General features: G+C 42.0%; 1 protein-coding gene across 1 annotated transcript; it reads right to left on the bottom strand.

The window, feature by feature from the left end:
* Nucleotides 1-1,390: 1,390 nt before the first annotated feature.
* On the bottom strand, nucleotides 1,391-20,786 carry LOC116035580 (dysbindin-like). Its single transcript, XM_031278765.2, has 5 exons — nucleotides 20,528-20,786; nucleotides 3,329-3,481; nucleotides 3,096-3,239; nucleotides 2,707-3,012; nucleotides 1,391-2,087 (listed from the first exon to the last, which is right to left on the bottom strand). Exons 1-4 carry the CDS (start codon nucleotides 20,568-20,570, stop codon nucleotides 2,750-2,752), a joined length of 603 nt encoding a protein of 200 aa, XP_031134625.1. The 5' UTR covers nucleotides 20,571-20,786; the 3' UTR covers nucleotides 1,391-2,087; nucleotides 2,707-2,749.
* Nucleotides 20,787-22,381: the final 1,595 nt, after the last annotated feature.

Genomic DNA, 22,381 nt, shown 5'->3' with positions numbered 1-22,381 from the left:
AATTACACATCAGACTTAGGTGGGTGTCACTGTAATCTAAAGCTAAACAGCACTTACTTGTATGATGGTCAAGATCAGTGGTGTAGTCTACGTGATACGCAGGTATACGCAGTATACCCACTAAGAGAGCTCCAGGATTTCCATATACCCACTTAAAAATGCCCAATGACACACATCATACTTTCCATTATATTTTTGATATATTTTGAATTGTCATCTGTGTTTTTCTTCTTCACATAGGCTAAATAAAGGTATTTCCACCGTAAATTGGTGCATAAAAGTGTATCCGAATACAGGAAATGAAGTCGTTGATGCTCAAAACTTCCTTTGGGGAGGACTAGTGCTATTGAATATGTTCACACCCTGAGTTAATAAGTGTACATTATTCACCTACGATTGCTTTAAGTTGACAAGAGTCGATTATACTGTTTATTCACTCACACTTTAAAAGTATAAAATCAACTGGATAAACCCTTAGTGTTTAGTTAAAACTGCACTGACAAATCTGTTGTAAATATTCCTTGAAATAACCTGCAACCTGTTTTCTTTTCATATAATTACGTTTTCAGGGTCAAATATTCAAGGAGCCTATATAAAACGACAAAAACCTTTAAAGACATTGCATCTACTCATTGAAAAATTATTATATTATAAAGGTAAACTGAAAAAGTAATTATGTTTTTGTGAAGTCATTATGCAACTCCAATTTACTCATTTATTATTATATATTCACCTTTTCTTTTTTTCTTTATTAGTTTCTAATTAATAATTATACATTTTCTCTGTTTTTGTTTGTTTGTTTTGGTTTCATCCCAGCTACATAGGAATTTAAATTTCCCTACACACAATTATAATAGACATATTTAAAATAGAATAATAATAATTGGTTGTGACAATTAATAAACTTCCTTTTTTTTCTTTTCTTTTAACTGAAAATAGGTTTGAAATCTTTTTAAAACATTTTTATCTGGCCCCTTATAACCATCATTGAATTTCAAAAATGTTATGACGAAAACATGATTTCCGCTCATATTTTCAAATGGCAACAGCAATATGTCACATATGTCTAACATGTACTGTACATCCGCATCAAAGATTAAAGGTGATGTGTGTGTGTGTGTGTGTGTGTGTGTGTGTGTGTGTGTGTGTGTGTGTGTGTGTGTGTGTGTGTGTGTGTGTGTGTGTGTGTGTGTGCGCGCGCGCGCGCGCGCGTTTGTGTATTCTGCCAATATTCAATCTATTACCCTCAACTGTGCTCATAATGTTTTCTTAAGAATTGAACAGTGATTGCAGTGATGGGACTTTTGAAACACTGCCTTATAGTTACTGGGACACTAAATGCCATATTTGCTGAACAATCTATCTTGCAAAAAGAAAGACTGACAATGTCTTTTCACTTTTTCTATATTTGATTCTTGTGCTTCAACATACATTTTGTGGTCTCAGCACATGGAAATTGCTGCCCTACAGGTTCTGGTTGTAGCTTCCTTAAGCTTACGTGGAGGCAGATAAGCACTTTACATTCTTTTAATCATTTAAAAATAACCAGGGAATCTTTTGTTGATTTTTAGAAACACATGACTATATTTTCCTCTCTTCCTTTATTGTTAAAACAAAGAAATCTTGTTAGAGATTCATTTAAAATTGGAGCTAGAAAACCCATTTGCACCGGCAGGACAATGTGTTGTTTTCAAAAACAGTACAATTAATAGCATGAAGCCTTCTATTGTCAAATTTACCTCAAATCATCCAATTTACTAATTAATTTACTTTATTATTCCTGCTTTACTTTCCGTGGGTTGTGTTAATACTGTACAAAATTCATTATTCATCAACAACAAGTCAGATGAAGTGAGAAATGGGAACACATCTTGTCTGTCAGAACATGCCAAAACATGAATGGAAACAGGTGAGAATATATAGGAAATCTCCGTGTTTACAGTTCATGGTCTGCAGCACCTCCAAAACACACAGAACCCAACCCACAAGTCATAACTCAAAAGAAAAGGTACAAAGCAGTGATAAGAGCTAGTGTGTGGAAGACAGTCGCAGGTGAGAGGCCTCTTTCAGTAGCTCGCACCCTAAAGGCCTGGACACACAGAGCCGACGGCCAAACGTTGGCAGAAAAGGCAGTTGGGCTGATCAGTCTCCTTGAGTTGGTCAAAAAAGTGCCTCGGAACACACCAAAGCAACGAGACGTAACACGTCTCCATAACAGCAGGCGGCGCTAATCTGTATTGTCGCCCAAAAATGAAAACCGGCAGCTGATTGGACGAACGCATCACGTGGGTCTTGTTTCTCCAGAAATTCAAAGACGAACGATCTCATATTGTACTAAAATAGTTCACCGAAACGTGTTTCTGAAAACATTTTAAGCGAGAAATAGGCCGTGCAGTTGCTGAATCTGTCTTCATTTCAGATCAACAATGGTCAGTTTAAAAGATTTTCGTCAGATTTTGAGAGACTCTAGTCACGCTCATTACGCTCCCCGTTTCCGGGTTAGCACTCCACCAATCAGATGGGTCATTTGAGTCCGACTGCCAGCAGTGCCCGCCCCGCCGATTCTACATGTCAAATTGGCCAAAAGAAGGACGACGGCCCCTCGGATGGACGACGGCACGGAACACACCGAACAGACTCGAGTTACTGACCTCGCCAGACTGTCCAACTGCCGATTATCGGCTCTGCGTGTTCGGGCCTTTAAAGTTCACTTCTCCGAGGTGGAGATCTTTTGTGGAGAGGGTGTGTCCTATGAAGACGATGATGGAGTCTGACTTTTCACCTTCTCTGTCTCTGGAGGCACGGCTCTTCGCTTGACTGTGCCGGTGTGTGTTTCCTCATCGTCTGACCTGACTACGGGGGTGTCTCCTCCGTTGGCGTTGGTGGTTTGGCTGTCAGAGGAGGAGATGGAAGATGTGGAGGACATGCGGGACTTGGCATCAAGACCCTCGAGGACATGTCGAAAGAGTCCATTGCTGATTACTTCCTCATTGTTGTTATTGTTTCCGTGCCCTGTGAGTCAGATACAAAATATTGTTAGGGATGTAACTGTGCAGCGTGCCTTGTAATCTCTGCTCTGTTTGTGGTTTCCATACCTGGCAGTGGGGAGGTCAACACCCCCTCTTCTCCACCAGAGCTGAAGAAGACATCCAAGGTCTCCTGGTCAGAGATGTCAATCAGCTCCATCTGGTCCAGCAAGTCCACATTCACCTCCATGGATGACACGCTGCCTATTGGAGCTGCAGGAGAGGGGAAGCAATGAAATTATGTGAATATATGAATGTGAATTTGTGCACAGGTTTACAGAAATGCCACCAGTCCAACTCACGTCTCTTATAGTCTCGGATACAAAGATGCGCCGAGGACAGATAGACGTCCACATCATGCTGGAAGACCTCCTCAAAGAAACGCTGTCTCTCTCTCAACTTTAACTGCTGTGCCACGTCCACATCTGGGAGCCTCTGGCTACGCTCGGTCTCCGCTGCCAATCACAACAGGAAGGACAAAAAGTTAGATACCAGCTCAGGTAAAGTTTTATACCTGATACTAGGGGTTTCAATGCCAGACAGCAGGTAAAGCTGCATTCCAAACACAATACAAGGAGATTTAACAGACTAGTTCCTCTACTCTTGAGGTAGGTGTGCTAGTCAGTGAGATTACCGGGTGTTGTAAGGGGTGACACATAGTTCCAGATCCATTTTACAGTCACACAGGGGGCAAATGTTGGTAGCCAGAAGGGGGAGACATTGAGCTGTAAGTGAAAGACATAAGTAGGTGGAAGCCCTTGTTATGGACTTAAGGAGAGGTAATGAAAAGGCAATCACATACATCACAATTGTTAAAAGATATTGTTGATCATCTGTTTCCATTTTCCACTGGACTTTCATTCCTATGGATTATGATTTATTCCACTGACACACTGCTTTTTCTGATAAAAACAACATCAGCTGTTATCAGGACACCTATGAAACAAGCTCTCCAAACACCCACACTGAACAGGTTTGCACATTTATTAAATGTCCACAGATCCACAGATTGATTTGCAAAGCAAGCTGTCAGGTCCTTTACCTAGTTAATCCTGTTTGAGATACCATGCGATCCCATTTCCCCCCTCATCAGCATCATTGCAATAAAGCTGAGTGCAAGTCCAATGTGCAAGAGTGGAAAGGGGTGAACTGCAGCAGCAATGAGGAGAGGGGAAATGCAAATGTCTGAGACTGTAAGTGCTGTGGCCTTCCACTGAGAAGGAAACAGCACTTGAATTGAGACTGAGGAGACTATGTCAATGCCTACAATATCTGCAAAACTGAAGAAAAACAACATATATAGGTGTATATTGTATTATAGAAAGGGAAACAGCTAGACTGGTTCTGTCTACTGGTTACACAATCTGCACATATTTTTGTTGTACTGCACATTGCTGCAGCTCCTCTTTTCACCCTGTGTGTTGAGCTCTCTGTTTTAGCTACAGAGTGAGGCATCTCATCTCTATTCCATCTTTGTTGGGAGTCGCACATGCGCAGTACCTAGTATCTGGGCCTCCGCTCTAACTAGCTTGGTTTGAGGGCGTGTCAAACTAGCAGCTAGGCGAGCATTATAACGTGTGTTAAAATGTGACGCAAAATGAAGCGCGTTTGTCACAGAAGTAAAGGCTGGACTACAATAGAGCTGTTTGTTCCATTATTTGCCTTTAACAACTTAGTCATTGTATCCACATTATTGATGATTATGTATCTATAATCTAAGTGTGAAGATATTTTGTTAAAGCACCCATTGTCAACCCTAGAATATAATCGCAATATCGATATTGAGGTATTTGGTCAAGAATATCCTGATATCTGATTTTCTCCATATTGCCCAGCCCTAGTATAACGTGTTAACTAGTGAGCTTTAGAGGTTCTGGTAGGTGGACAGAGCCAAGCGAACATTTCCTCCTGTTTCCAGTATTTGTGCTAAGCTAAGCTAATGTGTCCTGGCTGTAGCTTCATATGTACCTTACAGATACATATTCGAGAAGTAAGAAAGTCAACTGTTGCTTTCAATTCATTTTATAGAAAAATCAACGTTGCATCTTTCAGCATCTACTCTTGCAGCCTTTTATTATAAAGTGCTTTTCTATTCTACTCCCCCCTCTACTCGATATGTTGCATGAGTCATTAGAGCAATGTTGGAGTTTTGAGGAGCTATTACATCCTGCGGGCAGGGATTGAGATAATTGGGTGAGGCTTTCAGGTCATGGGAATAATGTGACGATCATCTAGCCTGTGTTGAGAGCAGCAGTCACAGCAACACTGTGAAATACACCACTGGGTGATGGAGAGTAGAACGCTTAGGATGTTTACAATACCAGGAAAGGAAAGAATTCCAGAGATTCTCTGTTGTCTTTGATAATTTGAAGATACTCCCATTGAGACAACCTGTCTCATAATGAACTACAGCCAACTTAATAACTGCTGTAGTAGGGGTAAAGATGCAAACACTGGTGGCCGGGTTGGCTCAGTGGGTAGAGCAGGTGCACATATACTGAGAGGTTTATGCCCCGACGCAGAGGTCCAGGGTTCAAATCCGACCTGTGACGATTTCCTGCATGTCTTCCCCCTCTCTCTCTCCTTTGTCACCTAGCTGTCCTGTCAAATTAAAGGCGGAAAAGCCCCCCCAAAAAAATAAAAAAAAGATGCAAACACTGTAAATCCCAAAAATGTAAATGTTGCCAAAAAGCAACAGGTTTCCACCTTCAGAGTGCTGCGTCAGCGCAGTCTTTCCCCATGAGTCGTGTCTAGGCACCCATCAGTGGTGACAGAAGGACACGCACCTGTCACTGCAGCTCTACTCTACCCTGTTTGACAGCCTGTCTCCTGGGTGCAGGAACCTCTCTGGCTCTGGGATCAGAGAGGCAGACAGCTTTGGTGGGAAGAAGAAAAGGACAACTCAAACCCCAGGGCTGGAACGCCTGACAGCACCTATGGGCGTACAGTATGTGTGCAGAACACAGATTCCCCAAAGACTGAAAAAAAAAACATGTAGGCCTACAAGCATACTGACAGCAAAAAGTCATAAGTTGACAATATCTGCCTTGACACAGTGACCATACTGTCACTTTATGTGTTTGGTTCAAGTTATGGAGCTGAAATAATAGACAGACAATCAACAAAGCATCCCAATGTCTTGTTTTGTTTTGTTTTGTTTTGCTCACACTGATGCTTTTATTACTTATTACTATTATATAATAATTCCATTTTGTATGATCCTGTCATCAATGGACACATGGTTAGTGATCATGATATCAATAGTGTGTATAAATACTTGTGTGCAGCCTGACTGGTTAGTCTTGTTTTTAATGAGCAAAATAAATAAAATGATCTGATAAACCACCGCCATATGGCGTTCTCTGGCCTGTCAGACAGGATCCGATCTTTCTGTGTACCAAACGGTTCCATTTTATCCCTTAGCAACGCTATTTATTTCCTGGGCCATGGACATAAATGCTTTCTACTGTATGTCTTTTATTTTAGTTCCTAAGAGAGCAGGAGATATTGACAAAGATCCAGCTTCTCTTCTCTAACCTTCTTTTAAAGGGGTACCTTTCAGATACCCTGCTAGAGATAAAGAAAATAATAACAATGGTCAAAGTTGGTGGAGCAGAGACTGAGATATCTGATTATTATTACCATTTTAGTCCCTGGTATGAGTCAAGCTCCAGAAATGCTGGACCCTATGATTCCCATAATGCCACTCAAAGGCATTTTCATTTGAGTCTCCTTGCTGGTAGTCTCGCTTTGTCAGACCTTCCTCCACCGCGGCACTGCGGAGTAGAGTCTGGCGAGTCCCCACAGCATTCTGGGATGGGAGAAAAACGTGCTCTGGTTTATTGGCATTTCTTTAAACCAATCACAATCGCGTTGGGAGGTGCTAAGTGCCGTACCGAGCAACATTGTCTCTGCAAAATAGCCTCGGGAAGGAACTTGTTTTGGTGGAACGTGTACGTTTAAAAGTAGTTTTAGTCGTGCAACAGAAAACTCAGATTGGATAGATAGTCTAGCTAGCTGTTTGGATTTACCCTGCAGAGATCTGAGAAAAGGTTAATCATAGTCCTCATAAATCAACCGGAGTTTAAAATGCCAACACAAAGGAAGCCCAAGGCAACGGATATCCGGCCTAAATGAGTGAAATCCGGCAGAATTTCCGTCGGCAACGGAGCAATCCCGGAAGTGGAACATCGGGGATATAGACTACCTTGCTGGTGAATGCTGATATTTTTCAAACTCCACAGTTAGTCTAGTAGTCTACAACTACTACAACATGCTTTATGTTATAGATTTGTAGTCTCCAAACGCCAAGATGAGATAATCCTAATGACATCATCAGACTTATTTTCTTGGACTTTGAGCATGCCCCTTTAACTATTATGATTGATTCCTTAAAGGTGGAGTTAGCGATTCTGGAAAGAGATTTTATGATATTGATATTTGTCACCCAATACCCAAACAAATACAGATTTTTATACCAAGTTGCCAAGGTAATATCTCTATCTATGTTGTTATTTATGTTTTATTACTAGGGATGTCCCGATCAGGTTTTTTTGCCCTCGAGTCCGAGTCCGAGTCATTTAATTTTGAGTATCTACCGATACCGAGCCCCGATCCGATACTTCTATAATAATTCAACTTTATAATACCTCCAGACCGCAGACATACTCGTGCTTTCTGCTTCAAGCTGCTTCTGTGTTCTACTTTGCCGGCATTTAACCAATAGCGTCTCTGCAACAAAGTGATGTCATGCCGCACGCGTTGCTGTTTCTGTGTGGAGTCAAAAGGGTCTAACTCTGTGCCACCGCATAACTATAGATGTGTTAAAAAAATAATGACAATATATATACATATATATCCGAGTCCTGATCGGGAGGTAACGTCCGATTCCAATCGAGTCTGAAACCACGTGATCGGGCCCGATTTCCGATCACGTGATCGGATCTGGACATCCCTATTTATTACTATCATATTGTAGCTCCGTTCCTCGTGGGCGTGTGGATGTGGAAGAGAGAGAGTAGCTGGAATTGTGTTTGTTTATTTCCCATTTAGAAAGCCAGGGCTGTGTATGAACACCAGATTTTTTTTCAACACACACAGAACGGACAGCTAGCGGACCGTGAGAAAATGTTCGCTAAATTTGACAAAATGTTTATTGGATTAGAATCACTGACTCCACCTTTAAAAGCGGGCACCAGTTTGGCAGTGCACTTCTGTAACTTTGTTGAAATCACGGTGGACAGTTAAAAGACAAAAAAATTATCAATATTGATGCAGCAGAACCACAGATATTGTCTTTTTTATTCTTTGTCCTTGTCTGACAGTGTAGCCAAATCACAGGGTCCATCTGTTCTTTTGTAGTTGCAATCTTCCGTAAGAAAAGTGATATCCTGAGATGGGAGGTCAATGATTACAAGTTGTTTATCTTATGCCAGCCATCTTAATGTCTTTGCAGCATTTCTGTCTTTATGTAGGCAAGATGTCTAAAGTTTTGAGTGTGCAATGCTCTCTAAATTCTTGCACCGTTACACAGTAAGAAACACTATTGTCTTCCGAAAGCAAAGGGAGCAGCGCTGACAAAGCAAGATGTCAGTCACAACCAGGAGCTGCCTGTCATGTGTGCTTAAATGAAAAAGAGCATATTGTTTAATGTGACCAGCCATGTCAAAACACTGGATTTGTACTGGATGAATGACTATCCTTTCTTTCCTTTCAAAAGGAGAGCAGACCGGACTTAAATAGCATGTTTATGCTGCAACCAAGAAAAATATGCTTTTCATTACAGGCTACAGGTCTACATAAATTGCTTATCCTGGAGGTTTTTCCCACTAAGTTAACCACTGATTGATCACAGCATTGATTGCTTCTACTTAAAGGCTGAGGCCTGTGGAGAGCTAAAGGTTAGCTACAGATGTATATCCTCACATTGATTTTGCTTCCCTATCCAGTTCTTTTTTCCATTGAATCACCTCGATCAATACGGCTTCCCTGGCCACGGACGACTCCGGTGACCTCTGATTAGTGCAACCACTCACACGGGGAAATCGTCTTTCACAAGAAAAGTCTGGCCAGCGTGTCCACTGCTGATGAGATCACATGTCCAGTCTGCTGCGGCCCAAAGTCTTTAGTTTCATACCACAAGATGTCTGACGGGCCTGTGGCTGCTCAAGGGATAAACAACCTGCAGGCATGGGTTTGACCTGATGTTCTTTCTTTCTTTCGTTCTGTCTTTCTTTCTCTTTATGTCCTTTTTCTCTCTCTTTCTGTCTTTCTCTCTTCTTATTGTGTTTTTTTAGGCTCTCTTTCTGTGTCTCTCTTTCTGTCTGTTCTCTGTACGTTTTTCTGTCTCTTTTTGTCTCTCTTTGTCTCTCTATGATCATTTTCCTCTCATTCTCTTTTTCTGTCCTATCTTTTTATTCTCTCTCTCTCTCTCTCTCTCTCTCTTTCTGTCTCATGTTTCTGTCTCTTCTTTCTGTCTTTCACTCTCGTTGTGTCTTATCTCTCTTTCTGTCTTTTCTCTCTTTCTCTCTCATTTTTCTGTCTCTTGTCTTTCTGTCGCTTTATCTATATTTCTCTTTGTCTCTCTTTCTATCCTTTTGGTGTTTCATATTTGCCCTCTGTCTCTCTCTTTTTTTTTTATCTCTGTCTGTATTTCTTTCTCTCTGTCTCTCTTTTTTTATCCTCCTTTCTGTTAAACATTCTTTCTGCCTGCCTGTCTCTCTCTCTCTCTGTCTCACCCTCCTTCCTTCCTCTTAGCGCTCAGGGACTAAAGAAAGAAAAAGTCATAGATCAAGGACTGACAGAACTAGCTGGACATGCAGCATGACTGGAACAGACAGAAAGATAGAGACAGACAGAGCAGGCCGGACGTGTATGCATGCCACTCTGCCTCCCCACATAAAGACAAACCCAGATCCTCCGCTCAGGGGGCAGGGAGAGAAAGAGCCCATTCAGAGCCAGACAAAGGCTCCGATGTAAGGGAACGGGACTGGCCTGCACTCCTCTAAAAGACATGATGCCATTTACAGGAAATCATTTTGGATGTAGCGGAGGGTGAATACACCTAAACTCAGCCTTTAATTTGTTTAGTAGAGTTACATTCTTTATTAACCATGACTTGTTAAATTCCTCCTATTCCTCAGTTTAATCCAATTTCTGTGAAAACTGCGTCATGACTTCTCAGCAGACCGGCAGCTGACAGCAAATATAATGCATCATATGATACTAACATTATGACCATAAGATTGTTCAATGCTCTACTGTGTTAAGCCTAACTACATATGTATATCTGAAACATAACAAAAGCACAAATGCTAAGAATCAGGTCACTTTCTGGATCTATTTAGTATCTGCATGTCATGTGCCTCTTTCCAACTGCACAAACAGCAGAGGCAACACATTGATCTGAAGGCTAATGAAGGGAGAGGAGGGCTCCATGTCCCCCACAGGCTGCCATTAGCCCATCACTGTGCCAAGTGAAAATGTGAGCTCAGTGGCAGACTCCCCTGTGACGGTTAAAGAGAAGGTCACAGGAGAACAGAGCAGTGAAAACTGTCTATCCAGATGATCCAGTTGTTTTTACACTCGTTGGTTGCAGGAGCAGCTCTGGCTAAAACAGAAATCCCAGTGGGAACCATCGCTTCCTCCTGTGCTTTGATTATGGAGCAGTTTGCAAGACTCTCATTTTAAGTCTATTCATCCAAGCCGAGGCTTTTTTCTGAGAAGTAGTTTCCTTGTACAAATGGATGAGGTGGTCATTCCCGTTTAAATGGCTGTGGTGGTGCTACACACTTCCATGTGTTGCCTCTCAGCCATTAGATTTAATACCAGACTGCTAAGACAAAGCATCGGGCAGTGCATTGGCTTTTCCCCTGTTCCTTTTGTAAATAAGACCCTCTGTATGGAGAACGAAAAATGACTTATTCATCCTTAATTCTGAAATGTAGCCTATACATCAGTTAATCAATAAATATGGCAATGAATTAATTAAATAATAAATATCAATGGTATTTTCCCATTTCTATTTATTTATTACGGTGGCCGACAGGGGCAAACGCCCTGCAACTTAAGAAAACACACGCAAATAGACAAAACACAAGCAAATTAAGAAAACAACTTCATTAATTTGACAACACATGCGCAGCATTCAGCAAACGCGCTGCAAATATCACAACACAACCAAATACATAAACGCGCTGCAAATACACACAACACAACCAAATAGATAAACGCACTGCAAATATGAAACGATGCAAAAAGAAAAGCACACCAACCCAGAAGAGAGAGAGAGAGAGAGAGAGAGAGAGAGAGAGAGAGAGAGAGAGAGAGAGAGAGAGAGAGAGAGAGAGAGAGAGAGAGAGAAACTGCATAGACTGTAAATATTAAATCTATGTTTGAGATCTGTTTTCTCTCAATTGGTGGGTGTGTCTTGGCTCAGGTCACAGGTGATACTCAATCAGCAGAGACGTGTCTGTAAACTCGTGGTGATAAAACATTTAAAACTGCATCAGTGTTTAACGTTGACGTTTGTTTAAGCCACATGAGAGGGTTTAATTTCGAGGTCCGAAATTACTGAAGTGTAGGCCTCCTCAAGTGTAATATTGTGATTATACAACAACGGTTACCAACAAAATAAGTGATCAATCTGTATTCATATTGTGGACCAATTCGCTCTTGAAATACAAAAAACAGACAGGATTTCTAGTCCCTCCCTGTTAGTAAACCAGCCAATTTACCGTGGGATTTATCAATCTGAATAAATCCCGCCCGCACATATAAACACAAAACTGCTTTGCTAACTCCAACGTGTTGTAAGTAAGACATCTGCTGAAAAAGTTATTGTATTCATCAGTATGATTGCCGTACTGTTTAGTTCACAAACATCCAACACACCAAAGTACAAACACGTAGCGGACCAGACGCAAGCTTTTATTTTGAAAAGCCGAAGCTCGGGGACAGCACCAGCCGGGAGGGCATGAGACGGGAGCATAGACTGTATATTAATAATATATTATGTTATTAATAATAATAATAATAATATGAATTTAATATCGGTTAATAACGGTCGAAAATCCAGCTGTTCCACTTAGCTGCTCCCTCTAGAGGCCTGGAGAACTTCCGTTGTGTAATCTGGATGCTGCGTTTTTTTGTTGCATTTGTTTTCGGGGTTTGTGTGCTTTTCTTTTTGCATCGTTTCATATTTGCAGTGCGTTTATGTATTTGGTTGTGTTGTGATATTTGCAGTGCGTTTGCTGAATGCTGAGCATGTGTTGTCAAATTAATGAAGTTGTTTTTCTTTTTGCATCGCTTCTTTTTTCGGGGTTTGCGTGCTTTTCTTTTTGCATGGTTTTTTATTTGCAGTGCGTTTATGTATTTGGTTGTGTTGTGGTATTTGCAGCGCGTTTGCTGAATGCTGCGCATGTGTTGTCAAATTAATGAAGTTGTGTGTTTTCTTAAGTTGCAGGGCGTTTGCCCCTGTCGGCCACCGTAATTTATCTATTTAAGTATAAACTCTGAAAAGGAGGTCATGTTTTCAGTTTGTTTGTCAGCAGGATTACAGAAAAACTACTCTGATTTTCATCAAATTCAGTGAAAGGGTAAAGCATGTGCCAAAAAAGAACCCATTCAATATCGGAGCAGAGCCGAATCACATGGCAGTTACACAGACTATTTCTCACTTTCATCAACATTGTGAGATAGAGCATAGTTTTGGCGGAGGACTGCACTAGACGTGCCCTTCTAGTTGATGAATGAGTAATTATTTTGTCTTCCATATCTGAGTACTAGTGTAGCTCTTCCTCTCCCTCTCTGTCCCTCTCAAACACACTCTGTGGGTGTATATTGAATAGTTGAGGCATCCTAAACACTGGAACAGGCAGGAAACTCTGAGGTAACACTTGTTTGGTCTGAGGCCACTATGAATAGACTGGCTGCCCTTTCCACCCAGACACTTTCTTTGGGAGCAAAGAGATTTTAATTCACATAGATGGGTTCTGAGCTGCGGCAAGACCAAGAGAGATACAAAGAGAAAGATAAGGGAGGGAGTGGCTGTAAACACAGAAAGGCTGAAAGAATAATGATGGAGGAAAGATCAGGGAGGACAGGAACACTTGCAGAAAGGCTAAAAACAAGTAGGAGGATGTCTTAAAAAATCTATTTGACAGGAGAGAGGTCAGCCAAAAGTGAGTCAACACAAGGGTGTGGGTTATAGGCATGGAGAGGACGGAGAGAAGGAATTCTGCTCTCCCTCGGATGTCTTGTTATTTTTACCAAGAGTCTCTTCCGTAACTTTCAGCACAACCTTGCGGTGCCCTGTCCTCGGCTCAAAGTCACCTTTTCATGTCATGTGACCGGCCGTTTTCGTACGATATACAAATTGGTGTGCATAAGTTTCCGTACGATATCATACGAACCTGTTCATGAGAATGCGTTGAACAGTGACACAACAGCAGCACGCTGTTAACAGTCTACAGCTGATCATTTGTGGATCAGTCTCCTTGCCAGGGCTGTTACAGTAATTAATGCTGTCTAAGTGGTGGTGAAGAATTGTGGAGCGAATGTTTGGCTAGAGGTAGAAGTTTTATCCTGCTCTAACAGCAACAGAGATGCAACTATGAATGCAATGTGCTAATGCATCACTAACATTAGAAAGGTGATGTTGTGTGCTTTAACACATCAGCATATCCTGAGAATAAACTCAGTACCCTACTCCCGTCTTACACTTTTCTATTGTCAAGTAATTGCAGTTCCGTATCTTTTTCTCATTTCTCAGAACATATAGTGCTTTAAACTGAAATGAAACAGACAAGGGGCCACGCTTGTAACGCTGTAAAATAGACAATAATATCCGTGGAGACTACGCACTTGCTCTCTTGTCGCACTTTATTTATTTTTGGTTCCCTGAAATCCCTCTTTTCTCTCCAAAAAGCTGCCATTTACTGGGCTCCAGTTGCAAGGACAGAAAAAATGATTTATGGCAATTTTATTTATTTATGGTGACACCACATTTTTTCACTGGCATATGCTGTGTGTGTGTCTGTGTGCGTGTGTGTGTGTGTGTGTGTGTGTGTTCTTGTTTAACTACATTCGTGGGGTCCAAAAACCGGGAGTCCAGTATACTTGTGGGGTCCGGACAGCTTTGTGGGGCCAAAATGCTGGACAACTTTAAAGGGCTGTTTGAGGGTTAAGACTTGGTTTTAGGATTAGGGTTAGAATTAGGTTATGGTTAGGGTGAGGGTAAGGGTTAAGGTTAGGCATTTAGTTGTGATGGTTAAGGTTAGGGTAAGGGACTAGGGAATGCATTATGTCAATGACAGGTCCCCACAAAGATAGTGAGACGTACTGTGTGTATGTGTGTGTGTGTGTGTGTGTGTGTGTGTGTGTGTGTGTGTGTGTGTGTGTGTGTGTGTGTGTGTGTGTTTCCATTTGCATATTAGATATGGCTGTTCTGAGCAGTGTCCAGCTCCATCAGCCCAGTCCGTCAGGACAACAATGACATCAGTGTTAACCCTCTCCTTCCTTCCCTCCTGCCTGGATTATACCCAGACTGACAAAAGGACTGTTTGTAGGTCAGTGTCCTGTCCCACTGCCCTCCAGAAGCCCACAAACAGACATGTTCGTCATAAGTTCTGATCAACACAATAGGCTTCACCAGCTGACAAAGTACTTTTCTCTATATTTACAAATCCTCTTATCCAGAATAACTATTACTGTAATGGACAGTATAATAAGATTAATGAATATTTTTAAGCAATCCAAACAGCCAATAATGCTCGAATCTCTGTATGGGCCAGACAACTAATACTAAAAAAGCAACAAATGTAATTAAATAGAAAATAAAAAACTCTCTACCTGGAATATTAATCATCATGGGTAAAGTAGCAAAGCCCTATAATAAAGACATTTGTGTTAATGGGTTTGTTCCTCTTGATACAGTAAAAGCAAAGTGCATCTGGAGTGGCTGTCAACAGACGGATAACACTGATACTGATGATTAAATCTGTAATCACACTCGAAAACAATAAATGATCTAGTGAGGGTTTGCTGAGTACATAGGGTTAGGGCTCTCTCTGTCTAAGAGAAAGAGACAAAGAGGGAAACTTGCTTACTTCTCTCATTGCAATCACTTCAACATTCACACGGCTCCCTGTTCTTCCTGCAACAGCTGCCTCTGCCCGTGTTTGTGAGGGAGGTTTAAAGCTCTTTTCACTTCAGCTGGAAGAACTGTAGGAATGCCTAAACGCAACACCGTGTCTCAGCCATCTCTCCTCTGTTTATAGAGACTGAGGCAGGGTGGCCTGCAGATGCCGCCGGCTATAAAAGACTAAACACTATTTTATCATGATTTATTGAAGCACTGACTGGACAGAAAGATAAACATTTTTACTTCATGTTATCACAATGCCAAAAAATGGGTGTGATTTATAAGATAACAGTTTTTAAACCATATACAGTTGAATTTTATTTTGTCTCATATTTGGTAACTGTAAGCTCCAAGAATAATTCTGACTTTAAGTGCTGGATTTGTTATCTTTTTTAAATGTAATAATTTTTTTTTCTTTATCAAATTTGCTGCAACTTACAGTAATAGTCCACAGTATTGCAGTAAAAACTGCATTTCTTGTCTATTTTTTCCTAATTTTTTTTTTTAATTCATTTTACCTTGAAATGGCCCTTGCACACCCACAGGTGCTTTCACTTATTGATTAATTTGACCTGTATTAGGCCTCATTTCCATAGCATGGTTTGGCTCAACTCACTTTTGGTACCAGGCTCTTCTTCTATTTCGTTTTTTTACTGTGGACAGCAGTGTAGACGGGATTCTCAGCTCATCGCCATAGCAACAGCGCATGAAACTGCCATGACATCATCTTCAACACCACACTCTGAATCATTTCATTGGCAACCTTTATCAGTTGTACTGCGTAGTGTACGTATAGTGTACGCCGTAGTTTTGCAGCCTGCCATTTTCTTAAATCTGGGTCAAGTTAATAAAAAAATTGCGGCCGCTATTGACAGTAGCTTAGCTATTTAAAAATAGCGGGTTTGTGCAGGCTTAATGTCGTAGTGTCCTTGGGCAAGATACTGAACCCCAAATCAATCCAAATTGTGTGAATGTTTATCTAATGAGCACCTTGTATGGTAGCCTTGGCCACCAGTGTATGAATGTGTGTGAATGGGGTGAATGCTACCTGTAGTGTAAAGTGCTTTGAGTGGCCGCTATATAAATGCACTCCATTTACTGTGTCGCGCAAGTGACGTTTCTAGTGACGATTCTCTCTGACCAATCAGTGGTCTGCAGTGTTTTAACTTCACCTTCTGGTATCGTTTCAGCTCGCTTGGACCGAGGTGCTGCCAAAAAAAGTACCAGGTGGCCTATTTTCCCACAACTTTTGCTAATGGGGAAAAAAACTAAAAAGAGCGAGTCAAGTTGAGTAGAGCCGTGCCGTACCATGCAGTAGAAATGCGGCATTATACCTAATTTATTATTAATATAAAAGTATTGATTTGAGCAGCTTTAACTTCCACCTGTTTTTGCCTGTTATGATAGTCAGAGGAATAAAATTGTTCTCCTTCCAGCAACACCTCAGTAAACTCCAAATCATTAACTGAGCAAACAGGTGAATTTGTGCTACAAGTTCCACACATTCGGAAGAGTGCTCACATGATAGATTGCTGCTATCTTTCTGTGTAAGACTCAGTGTATGCCTCGAGGCATTAGCTCTGTTTATACACGGAGGATTCAGCTGAACAGTGAGTAGATGGATTTGTTGAGAACTAATGAGAGGAGGAGATGTCCCCAGGGCTGCACAGCTTAGGCTGTTGAATTGATGGGAACTTTATTCAGTCATCCACGCAAGGCTGTTTAGTATAATCACACCAATATAATTAACTTAAAGTGCTGACATGCCAAGAGGCATTGTTTATAATAGAATAATCTGTGTATGTCTGCTTTTGTCACTTTGGTAGGCAGTGATGCTGTTAGTGTTCCTAGTTTGTGACAGACCATAATAAGTGTTAACAACAGTGACTGACTTGCCCCCCCAAAAAAGGGAAACATTTCTGGTAATGGTAATGGTGCAGTGGATATGACACATGTCTTTGGTGTGGGAGATCCGGGTTTGATTCCCACTGCAATACATCAACCAATGTGTCCCTGAGCAAGACACTTAACCCCTAGTTGCTCCAGAGGCATGCAACCTCTGACATATATAGCAATTGTAAGTCGCTTTGGATAAAAGCGTCAGCTAAATGACATGTAATGGTAATATATCAGTCTGACAGTGCCAGTATATATTAGTTTATATTTTTTCACACAAAGTACGATCTATACTTAGGGCTGGGTACCGAATTCAATACTTTTAAGGCACCGACCAAAATGCCTCTAAAGTGTAGAGTATCGAAAAATGCCTCGTCATTCAATACCCAATTTCAGGACCTAAGAAGTAAATCTCATCAGCGTCAGTGAGCCAATAAGCATGGAGCATGCTTCTACCAAGATCTAATAATGTTTGTGATTGGCTGTCTAACTTTACACGGTATAGAGACACGCAGGAAAAACTCTACATTACTCACAGAGATGGGGCTCATGTAGTAGGAGCTGAAAAATAAATAAAAAGATTTGTGCCGTAATGTTGTAATTACCTTTTGTTTTATAAATTTGGTATCGAAAAAAAGTATCGTTGAGGAGCCTGTATCAAAGTCACGGTATTGGTATTGGTTCCGGTATCGAATATTTTTGAAGCATACCCAGCCCTATCTACACTTGACTAATTGGGAGAGAAATCACCCCTGGTTCAACCCAAATCAAATCAACTGACAACAACCTGTACTGATGTGTTAGTTTTATCCACGCTTCATTTTTATGTTGCCTTTTTTTCTGGCTCTTTCATAGAAAGATGATGTCTCCATGTTGATCCCACTTAAGCACAACACCAGACCTTTCAATTGATGAAATAATTGGAGATGTGTGCAATGATTTAGAGGTCTGCAACCAGACTACTGTTCAATTATATTGTCTCAAATTTTTCATTTCTAAATGCTGTTTCGAAGCCTTCTCACACTGCCTGGAGTAACGTTTAGTTTGGAAATGTAATCTAATAATCTTTATTTTTTTTTATTAGTTGGTAGTAAAAATAGTCAAATTTAAAGTTGCAATAATTCATATATTTTTACAATAACAATGATTTAAATGACTATATGTAATGTGAAAAGGGGTCCCTCGTGACGAACCCACACAATTGCTATTCAACTCCACAGTTTCCCTCAGCTCTACAAAGCGTTTTATTGTCTTTAAGTTCTGCTGTTTTGGTTTAACAGTGCAAAAGTGTTGGTTATGGCTGCAGGAATTGGCTATCTTCAGCAAAAAAATGCTTCTACCTAGGTGAACATAGCAGAGCATTTAGCTGCCAAAGAACCAGTTATTTTACTCAGGAGTTGATACAGAGATATATATTGGATTCATTCAAGTGGTCGCAAACACGACTCCCAATAAGTGTTTTCCCAAAAATGTTTTTCTGTATCTGCTCGATGTGTGAATAGGCAACTGTATCCTGTTACAAGTTGACCATAGCAACTTTATAAGCTGATACTATGTCAATGTTGTTTTTACAGCTTGTCTCGCTGTCCTAAGTGGCAAAAAGATTATACATAGAATGTAAACTGCCTCAACATGACATCATCATTTTCAGTGGTAGGCAGCTGTAGCCATGCACAAGTGCTCAAGAGAAACAAATCAGGAAAATGACATGAAATGATGAATCCACCATCAATTCAGAAGTAGTCTATATCCTTTGTGTTCCACTTCCAGGATTGCTCCGGTGCTGCAGGAAATTTCGCCGGCTGCATGTATTTTCCGTTTTCTTCCGCTCTCTTTGTATTGGAATTTTAAATTCGGTGGATTTATGAGGACTATTGTAGACTGCTCCTCAGATCTCTGCATGGTAAATTGAGACAGCTAGCTAGATCTGTCCAATCTAAGGTTTCTTTTAAAGAAATGCCACTAAACCAGAACACGTTTTACTCCCATCCCCGAATGCTATGTGGAGTAGCCAGACCCTCCTTCAGTGCACTTTGGAGGAGGGTCTGGCAAAGCGAGATTAGTTCAGAAGAGATGGGCGTAAAGGAGGTAAAAGAAAACACCCACATGTTCCTCTTCTTCAGCATGTTTTCATCTGTATCCCCTCTAGCTCAGACTTTAAGCTCCAATGACTAGATGGCAGAGCAGCATAGCAGAAATACATACTGTACGTATCCCTCAGAGTGTGATCAGTTAAAGATACAGACAGTACATGATATGGATTTGTACCACTCTAATTTGCTCATTAAACAGAATCTACTCCTCAGTCCTATCTGGGTCATGTCCAAGGGGACTGAGCTAAGAATAAATGGAGAAACAATTCCTTCTCCACGCAGTAGCCTGCTGTCTGTAACATGCTCTCAACAGCTGGCCAATCCTTCACTCCACAGCACACCAATGTGCCCCTCTCTGGCACATTCCCACAATAATCAGAACGTGACAGAGCGGACTATAGAGGCACAGAGGCCGTGGGCAGAGCAACAGATGGGAGACGTCTTCTCTGGAGCCGCAGCCCTGATCCTTTTTAGGCTCATGAAATCACAAACTGATCTCCCTGGGACTAATTCAATTTCAGGTCTGTGTGTCCTATCTGGGTTGGTGTGTTTGTGAAACAAGCTGCAGTCGACCCTCATGAGATCTGCAGGCACAATCCCTTTAGAAATAAGAGATCTTTGTCTGGAGCTTTGCGGTGGCCCTAATCCAAGCCTGCCCCACTCTGTGTGTGTGTGTGTGTGTGTGTGTGTGTGTGTGTGTGTGTGTGTGTGTGTGTGTGTGTGTGTGTGTGTGTGTGTGTGTGGGAATGCATCCCTGTTCCTGTGCAAAGAGAGTGTTGGTATTTGTGGACATTACTCAGGGTGATGATTCAACATTCCTGTCTGATTTTTTGGCTGACGCAGCACTTGGACCAGTCATATCAGGAAACATCAACACAACGGCAGCTATTTAACACACTGGTTGAGCTGTTACACTGACACACACACACACACACACACACACACACACACACACACACACACACACACACACACACACACACACACACACACACACACACACACACACACACAGCATATGCCAATGAATAAATGTGGTGTCACCATAAATAAATAAAACCTGACTTACTTGGCATTAATTAAAAATAAAAAAAAAAGATTTCTGACATGTAAAAGGTGATACATAAAATGGGAAAGGCTTTCATTGTAGCTAAAGTTTCTGTTTCTTTGCCTTGAATGTTCAATCTGTGTGTGTGCTGTACTTCTGACCAAATATGGAGAATCATTTTCTCCCCTCTAAAGTCCTGCTCTACATCTAAAAAATAAAAACTGAGTTAATGGAGCAAACTTGCAGCTACATCTCAAAATATCCACCCAAACTAAAAAGATGATTTTCTGCAAAAGCTTTAGAAGTTTTAAAAATGACTCACAGGGCAGGCGTTTGCTGCGAAGGTTGGCTGATGAGGAGCTCATGTTGCTGGAGAGTCGTAGAGAACAGAGAGAATCAATCAGAGATGATCAGGAGGAGTTCAGCAGCAGAGAGGCTGCCAATCATCTCCCACCTCCTCTGCTCACTCGGACTGCTCCAATGTGACTGATGCTGGCTGTCACACTGCTGCTCTCCTTCCCCGCTTCCCTTCTTTGCCTCAGTGGACTCTGAGCCACTTGGATGAGGCGATAATAAGTTTGTGGCTTAGTGGAGCCGACCAGCTGACCAATGACAGGGAGGAGGGAGGAGCTGAGGGAGACCGAGGAAGGGATAGAGAAGAGGGAAGGAGGGATTTTATGCAACAGAGTGGAAAATACCAAGGAGAGACAGACACATGCCTTTGTTATTTTTGTCTTTTTCCACCCCCTCCATCCCTCTCTGTCTCTTGTTCCCTGTCTCCCCATTTCTGTTGCAGATTTATAAACACTCTCTTCTGTGTCAGGGTCAAGTGATGTCAACAAATGTAACATTAACAGACAACAAATATCCCTTGAATTATTGCAACTGTTTAAGTAATAATTGGAATAGCAGCATTGCTCCTGAACAATTTAAAGACTTTTTAAGGTTTCTTCTTAAAGGTCCTATGACATGCTGCTTTTTGGATGCTTTTATATAGACCTTAGTGGTCCCCTAATACTGTTATGGGTGGTGTGTATTTTATTTTTGTAGTCCGTGTCTGTTCTGTATTTTGCTTGTTTCCTGTTTTACTTTGATAATCTGTTCTGTCTTGTCTTGTTTAGCTTTACTTTGTGTTTTCCCGCCTGTGTGATTACCTGATGTTTTCCACCTGTTTCCCAGCCCTTGTGTCACCTGCCTCTTGTTTCCTCGTTACCCTGTGTATTTAGTCTTTGTCTTCCCCTTGTCTTTTGTCAGATCATTTTGTGTCCTGGTGCCGTCAGTTTGTATGTAATGTTAGTGTTCGTGTCTGTTGTGTTCCTGTCAGCACGTCGTAGCCTGTACCATGTCTGTGGATTCCTCCCTGCTTTATTTTTGTGAGTTTTTCCGCTGAGTTCTTCATTGTGTCTCCAGCCTCGGTGCTGTCGTTTTCCGTTGTCGAAATAAACTCCTGAACTCAAGCCATCTCCTGCCTGCCTGCCTCTCCCTGCATTTGGGTCCGCTACTTCCCGAACCTAACAGAATGATCTGACCACCATGGACCCAGCAGAGTCATTCGAGGACGAACTTTGTGACCTCACCTGCAGGCTTATCTGTGCTGTTGGGGAGTGGAGAATTGCCCAAGGTTGGGAGGCTAAGGAGGCAGTTCTTCGCTCGGCTCGCTGGAGAGTTTCCTCTCAACCCTGGCTTAGGAGCTCCCTGCCGGAGTGGCTTCAGGACTTCTTGGAAACTCCTAGCCGGGAGCCTACACCCCAACATGCTACCAGGCCATCATCTCCCAAGCCTGCTAGCAGTCAGCTACCCCAGCTGCCAGTTGGTACCTAGCCTGCTACTTGGTCAGTGAGTTCTCCTGAGCAGACCAATGTTCCCGAGCTGACGTGCAACCCTTCTGTTCCCGGGCCGACGTGCGGCTCTCCTGACTCCGGGCCGACGTGCGGCTCTCCTGACTCCGGGCCGACGTGCGGCTCTCCTGACTCCGGGCCGACGTGCGGCTCTCCTGACTCCGGGCCGACGTGCGGCTCTCCTGACTCCGGGCCGACGTGCGGCTCTCCAGATCCTGGGCTGGCAAGCGGCCCCATTCCAGAATCCAGGCTAGCTAGCAGCCTTCTTGATCCCCGGCTAGCTAACAGCCTCTCTGAGCCCCAGCTAGCTAGTAGCCTCCCTGAGCCCCAGCTAACTA

Source organism: Sander lucioperca, chromosome 6 (assembly GCF_008315115.2).
Source record: "Sander lucioperca isolate FBNREF2018 chromosome 6, SLUC_FBN_1.2, whole genome shotgun sequence".
Lineage (NCBI taxonomy): Eukaryota > Metazoa > Chordata > Actinopteri > Perciformes > Percidae > Sander > Sander lucioperca.
This window is presented reverse-complemented; position numbering and strand designations above follow the sequence as displayed.

Excerpts from the sequence above, each read along its gene's own strand:
- LOC116035580 (XM_031278765.2), bottom strand. The coding sequence starts at position 20,570 with ATGAGCTCCTCATCAGCCAACCTTCGCAGCAAACGCCTGCCCT. Across the intron at positions 3,482-20,527 it reads TCGCAGCAAACGCCTGCCCT|CGGAGACCGAGCGTAGCCAG; the intron begins GTGAGTCATTTT and ends TGTGATTGGCAG. Across the intron at positions 3,240-3,328 it reads TATCCGAGACTATAAGAGAC|CTCCAATAGGCAGCGTGTCA; the intron begins GTGAGTTGGACT and ends CCTCTCCTGCAG.